Source organism: Octopus sinensis, linkage group LG21 (assembly GCF_006345805.1).
Source record: "Octopus sinensis linkage group LG21, ASM634580v1, whole genome shotgun sequence".
NCBI classification, from domain to species: Eukaryota; Metazoa; Mollusca; class Cephalopoda; order Octopoda; family Octopodidae; genus Octopus; species Octopus sinensis.
The window spans coordinates 23,962,430-23,969,999 of record NC_043017.1 but is presented as its reverse complement, the minus strand read 5'-3'; the positions used below and the strand labels follow the sequence as shown (position 1 = coordinate 23,969,999).

General features: G+C 37.1%; 1 protein-coding gene across 4 annotated transcripts in view; it reads left to right on the top strand.

Moving 5' to 3' along the window:
• The window catches only part of LOC115222810 (potassium voltage-gated channel subfamily H member 8-like), a 196,530-nt gene that overhangs the window by 58,095 nt on the left and 130,865 nt on the right, over nucleotides 1–7,570 (top strand). The window contains exon 1 of one of the 4 annotated variants that reach the window (XM_036512065.1): nucleotides 4,048–4,700. The exons of 1 other annotated variant lie outside the window; for it this stretch is intronic. In XM_036512065.1, the coding sequence (XP_036367958.1) occupies nucleotides 4,625–4,700 (76 nt within the window). In that variant the 5' untranslated portion in view covers nucleotides 4,048–4,624. Of the gene's footprint in view, nucleotides 1–4,047; nucleotides 4,701–7,570 lie in introns of those variants that run through there. 2 more of the 4 variants (XM_036512067.1, XM_036512068.1) reach the window with 2 other exon arrangements.

Sequence of the window (7,570 nt, the reverse complement as noted above, 5' to 3'; positions counted from 1 at the left end):
TGATGAGTTACAAGTTTGTTTATTCTGGTAACATAAGAATCTGGAGTTACACCTTTTATCAATTCAATAATGAAAAATTAAATTATACCAATTAGAAAAATTACATATTATAGAAAGATTAAATATAAGATAAATTAATATTATGTATATATATATATATATATATACATACATACCTACATATATATATATATATATATATATATATGTACTTGACTCAATAGGTCTCCTCAACCACAGCGGGTTGTTCTGAAATAGCCCCAGCCCATTTAAAGTACCTTGGATTTCAGAACAACCTGCTGTGCTTGAGGAGACCTATTGAGTCAAGTACATGAACATCAAAATAAATATCAATGGAAATAGTAGTTGTGATACCTGTGCCGGTGGCACGTAAAAAGCTCAATCCGAACGTGGCCGATGCCAGCACCACCTTGACTGGCTTCTGTGCCGGTGGCACGTAAAAAGCACCATCTGAACGTGGCCGATGCCAGCGCCGCCTTGACTGGCTTCTGTGCCGGTGGCACGTAAAAAGCACCATTCGAACGTGGCCGATGCCAGCGCCGTGTTGACTGGCTTCTGTGCCGGTGGCACGCAAAAAGCACCATCCGAATGTGGCCGATGCCAGCGCCGCCTTGACTGGCTTCTGTGCCGGTGGCACGTAAAAGGCAGCAACTGATCGTGGTCGCTGCTTGACTCCCTTGGCACCTGTGCCTTTGGTACGTAAAATGCACCCACTACACTCACGGAGTGGTTGGCATTAGGAAGGGCATCCAGCTGTAGAAACACTGCCAGATCTGACTGGAGCCTGATGCAGCCTCCTGGCTTCCCAGACCCCGGTCGAACCGTCCAACCCGTGCTAGCACAGAAAACGGCTGTTAAACGATGATGATGATGATATATTTGCAAATGCTATGAACCTACCCTTTGCATCCCGATCCAGCGCCATCGGAGATAACAGAAGATAGTCAGCACATCCAAATCTATATAGATGAATGAATTCGTATTTGTCTATATGGATTTATATATATATATATAAAATCGTCATCATTGTTTTACTGTCCACTTGGGTCAGACAAAATTTGTCGTGGAAAATTTTCTACTGCTGGATGACCTTCCTGTCACCAACCTTCACCTGTTTGCTAGTAAGTTAATATTTCCCTTGATTAGAAAGGTTTTTTCTGAAGATTAGATATGAAAGGTACCATTCATAAGCTGGTGATACTTGCTTACAATTATCATATGATCTCACACACACACACAGAGCTTTTTTCAGTTTCCATCTAACAAAGCTGCTCACAAGGCTTTGGTCAGCTGGAGGCTATAGTAGAAAACACTTGCCCTATAGTGGGATTGAACTGAAAACCATATGGTTGAGAAGTGAACTTCTCACCACACAATGCCCCGCCACATATATGTTTGTGTGTTTGTATGTGTTTGTGCATGCATGTTTGTTTGTGTTTTTATGTTATATATAAACACAGTGTAATTCAACTCCACGTGACAAAGTTTCATGGACACATAGACTTTATCTGTATGTGCATGAGTGTACATGTGCTTGAATGTGAGGATGTTTGTGCGTACATGCATGTGTATGTATGTATTTTTTTGGGGCTTTATTCTATGGTTCTTCCTTTGCAGAGTTCAAGTCAATCACTAACAAAGTGGCAAGGCTTTTTAGTTTAAGTCTTGGAACAAGATAAGTCTTGGGGTTTTGTGGTCAGTTGAATTGGTCGATGTCTGCATAAATGAGTACATGTTATGTGCATGTGTAGATAAACTTGCACTTATTGGTGTATATGCCATTATTCTTTGTGTTTGCATGTGTATGCATTCTATATATATATATGTGATTATGTACATATGTTCACCCGAGACATCAAATGGAGAATACCTGTAATGTTTTTTGAATTTTTATTGTTCCTCTACTCGAATATATCTGGAGGATGTGAATCAGTTTGTTTTGCCATTTAAAAATTTTTTTTGCAGAATCCAAACATATCTAAGTCTCCCTGTAAATGAGTTGTTACATCGCTCAATGCACTTATGGTAATTGGAACAAATAAAAATCTGTGGCCTGGATACTAGAGCTGTAGGTTTAGTTCTCTTTAGTTCTCCATGGATGTTCTCCCTTCCTCCAAGTTTGGAAGAGTCATTCATGCTCACTGGGCTACTGATCTCTGCATTCTTGTTTGCCTTTTTCCTCCCTGTCCTTTGCTGTTATATCTAGCCTGTTGTGCTTACTCTGGGTTGCTGTTTTTATTGGAATGTTCCACCAATATTCTGAACTTTTAAAGATATAGATACTCTCTGCTGGTGGCTGATGCACAGGAGCAATAACACTACAAGCACACAGGAAATAGATTCTCTTAAAGGCTTATGAGGACTCCTTAGAAGTAGTTAATAGCTTTTGTTACCTATTTGACCTAATTAGAAGTGGAAGAAGATATTCTAAAAGTACAGACACCAGAATAAGAACTGACTGGAGAAATTTTAAAGCTACTTGTATGAATTTATAAGAATATCTTTTACTCTACTCACAGGCTGACCAATCTTGTGAGTAGATTTGGCAGACAGCAATTGAAAGAAGTGTACCCTAACACTTCTAACTCTTTCTTGAAGTATGGCAGGGAATGGAATGTGGCTCCCACACGTACGGCCTTTCAGCAGTTTCATATAGGTGTTTGAATTGAGCTTAAGGTCCTGTTCAAAAACCTGTGGTGGCATGACATCACCTTCACTGGATATAAGTCCAAAAAAGGCTGCTGGTCATAGCTTTGTAGTCTTTGTTGCAGCTGCACATATCATGTCTTAAAGCCTTTACAATGTTCATAGAGCATTCTTTTCTACTCGAGGCACAAGGCCTGAAATTTTTTTTTGGGGTGGGGGGCAGTTAATTAGATCAACCCCAGTATGCAACTGGTACTTAACATATCGATCCCGAAAGGATGAAAGGCAAAGTCGACCTCAGCAGAATTTGAACCTAGAATGTAAAGACAGACGAAATATTACTAACCATTTCACCTGGCATGCTCGCCACCTTAGTGTTCACAGAGCATTGAGCAGCAGTCATATTGGTATTTTGAATCATCATGGTATAGGTAAATCTCTTCCAATATGCAGATGGCTCCAGTCCTCCACGTTAGCTAAATTTTGGTGCAAATCTGATGAAGAGCTCCGCTCGAAACGTTAAATCCTCCTTCTTTCTTTCCTTGCCTGAGCGTCCAATAACTCTATACTTGTTCCATGTCCTCGCGTTGTCGTGTTTTCTCTTTGTGTTTTCATGTTTGGATTAACTATGTATATATATATATATATATCCACACACGCACACACTCACACACATAACATATATATATATTTGTATGTATATACCTATCTATACACACACACAAACGTATGTAATGTGTATATATATATATAAGTGGAGGCGCATGGCTTAGAGGTTAGGGTGTCAGCATCATGATCGTAAGATTGTGGTTTCGATTCCTGGACGGGGCGACGCGTTGTGTTCTTGAGCAAAACACTTCATTTCATGTTGCTCTAGTTCACTCAACTGGCAAAAATGAGTTACGCTGTGTTGGACTGACGTCCTGTCCAGCTGGGGAACACATACGCCATTGAAACCGGGCCCATGAGCCTGGCTAGGCTTTAAAAGGGTGCATTTATTTTTTTTATATATATATATATATATATATATATATATATATATATATATATATATATATATGGTCCAACCCATGCCAGCATGGAAGGCGGACGCTAAACGATGATGATGATGATCTATATATGTATATGTATAAATATATATATATATTTGCGCACGCCCGCGTGCCTGCCTGCATGTTCAATTATATGTGTATGTTCATATCTGTGCGCTTGATTATACATTTCATGATTATGTGTTTAATTGGAATGTGTATGTGTGTACGCACGTGTGTGAGCATAGATGTCAGAGCGATGCTAGTGATTCTTAATACATGTATAACTTTATATTTTTCCTTCCTTCTCCTCGAAGCCAGCATGCAAGCATAATTTGTATATTCCTTCCAAAACTTTTCTGAGCACACTACCGCGAGGAAATGTATTTATTTTTTTTAATATTATAAATCTGTTTATTATTTATAATTAATGCAATTTAATGTTCAACTTGTGTATAGAGTTTTAAGCATAGTTTGTTTCCTATTCTGGAATCTGAGGAATAATCTGAAAGAAAGACAAGAAAAGTGAAACGCATTCATCCAACCACACTCACACAAACTTATCATAGATACACAGATTTAGGAAAAGAAAGGTATATTTATCTCTTCAACACCACTTACTACCGCTTCTCTCTTTTATAAGTTTGTAAATGAAACTAGTTAATTTTTGCATTCGAGTATTATTTACCTAATAGGTATATTCTTTTAAAGAAAAATACCAGTTAGATTATTTATTTTATTTATAGAAATTTTACTTCTTTATTCATCTTGTTTTATCTTGTCTAATGACGTCATGGGCGGGGGTGATTGTAAGATTTTGGACCAAAAGTGAGGAACTCTTTGGAAATTATCAACAACAATAACAGAAGCAACTCCGAAGTTGTTTGTTTCAAAGGCCTAATAGGAAGTAACGTTGTCGAGCTGTTATGAAGAAAACAAAAGAAATGTCACTGCTGAAAGATTTAGAGAAAGTATTGAAGACTATGGGTAAAAAGTACCCTGGTAAGTGCAGTTATATATATATATATATTCTTATTTTGTATGCTTATTTTCTTGTTTTTCAGTATAATTTAAGAGTAGTACATATTAGCTGAAACCGAGGAGCATGTTTTTTGCTTGTTTGTTTGTTTTTTCTGTTCCTCATTTGCGTTCTGAGTTCGAATTTGGCGGGGACAGAATCAATGAAATAAATAGCAATAGTAAGATCTTTTGACCCTTGGCTTCTGTTTCCAAAACAATCGATAATTATTACAATTTATTACCAGGTTGGTGAAGACAGCTGAAGGGAATATATTAAAGCTGACTCAATGTGTAACTATTTAGATTATTTCTTATACATGCTCAGTTTAAGTCACGTCAATCGATAATATAAGTACATCAGTAATATGTTGCAGTCGATGCAGTCAACGGTTCTCCATGTGCTAAGTTAACTCTACCTTGTAAGAAGAAGAAAAAAAAAATGAAAACAATAAATATCTGTTTGCAACATTGTCTGTGTGAAGTTTGATTCTACGAAACACCTGTCTCTTGAAATGTTTTTCTTTTTCTTTTTCATTATTTCCTTAAAGGAAAATAAAAGCTACCCACCATGTCGTCTATTTATGTGAGACTCTGCTTAATGCTACTCCGTCAGGTCAATATATTTGTTGTGTGGTGCTCTTACTTTTAAATTATCTTTTATACTTTTTCTGCAGCTAATGTTTTTCTTTATTTTTTTTCTACGAATTACTGGGATCAATAAAGTCGATGTTTATCATCTTGAATAGATCTATGTTCAAAGGCATTCCGGTCGGAGCTATCACGCACATCTTTTAGTTTTCTTGACATAGTATTATATTTAAGACCAAATATTCTAACAGGCCGAATTATCACGTAACGGCCTCCTCGTTGACTCGGTTTATTATTGTTAGTTCCTGCATTAAGCCGACGAGTGACCGGCGCTGGTCTTTTTCTGATAGTTTTTTTCTCTCTCTTTCTCTCTAGAAGAATTGAACAGTGGGCAGTTGTTGCTGTTTACACTGTTGAATTATGCGGTCCATGTTACCTAGCTAAGTGAACTCAACCGTTAAGAGTTGTCTTGATTACAGATACATGCATTGCCAATGACCAGATACAAATCACCCGTTTGCTCAGCAGCCAAATAACACGGAAATCTGTGCAGTCCCTTTATTTCATCAATATTGATTTTTAACACTGACACAAGACAACATATTTTTAGGGGAGGGTATAATCGATAAAACCAACCCCCAATATTTCATTGTTATATTTCATCGACCGTAGACGGATGAAGGGCAAAGTTCACCCATGTAGAATTTCAGCTCAGAATGCAATGTACCGTAACAAAATTCCGAAAGACATCATGTCAAGGCTCTATTGATTTTGCTAATTGCTCACACTATTTTTTATTCGAATATTATCGTTAATGATAGGAGTGAAGTATCGGTAGAAAGCTGGACAAAATACCGTGTAGCATTTATTTACGCCTCTTTACGTTCTATATTCAAGTCCTGCTGAGGTCGACGCTTACTTTCACCCCTCCAGGATCGATAAAATAAGTACTAGCATAGTGCAGGGTGTCGATATAATTGTCTCTGCTCTCTCCTTAGGCTTGTACCAGTTTTAGAAATCAGTGTTACTTCTATTTGTTTATTGATATGCAGGCTTTAGTGCCTGGGTGTGCTTCAGAATATTCTGGGTTGGCATTAATTTGTAATAATGCTAAAGTGGAGTAAATCTGAGGGTGCACCATTGAATGGTGAGGAGACAGCGCCGTCCAGTGCATCCCCTTACCGACGGACATGTTGATATGGCAATCCTAACACTAATTAGGGGTGTTCTTGGACACTTTCAATGGCTCCACTGAGTTAACACATGCCGTTTGTTTACATTTTATTCCTTGCTCGCCAATTTCCGACTAGCTTAGAAGCAACTGAATCTTTAAATATGATACAGTTTATAAAATATGTCCATGTGTAATGAACATATTCATGAATCTCTCACTCATTCACTCACTCGACCTCATACATATGCATTCAGTTGCTGGCTACAGCCCCTTTTGATTTCCTGGTTGTTGATATTTCATTTCACCTAGGCCGCTAATGTTCCTGTGAGAGACTACAGCATCCTACCTTTCAGCTACTTTTTAACCACTCAGCATAATAACGCAGGGAAAAAGGAATTGTTCATACTGAAATTACAAGCATTTGATTCAATTTTTATGTCAGCATATATATGTATATATATATATATATATATATATATATTATATTATATCAGCCGAAATTGCGAAGATGATCCGGTTCTTGACTGATGACTTCGAAAGTCCCGTCCGTGTTTTTTGTGTCGTCTTCTAAATGTTTCACGTTCTTGTCCCAGTTTGTATATTTTTTTACTTTTATATATATATATATATATATATATAATATATATATATATATATATATATAATATATATATATATTATATATATATATTATATATATATATTATATATATATATTATATATATATGTGTGTGTGTGTGTGTGTGTGTAAAATTTGTAAGGTTGTGTGTAGACGCAAGAGAGTGTTTGATGTTGTACAGTTGTGCTTATGTTTTGTTAACATAAAGTATTAGAATTGGTGCTGCCTTTAGTGTTAAATGAGGAGCTGCAAAACAGTAAGGGGCCCGAACTAAATGTGTTGCAGTAGCTAGTTGTATCCCTAAACGTTTTGATGGCAGGGGTTGGATTTTTGTCTGCCGTCCTTGCAGGGCCAATTAAATATATCACCAGTCAAGTACCAACTGCACCCCCATCCTCAACAAAATTACGACCATTTGCCAATGTACGAGGTGATTACTGCGTCTTATAAGGCATATTTTGTTGCTGTCA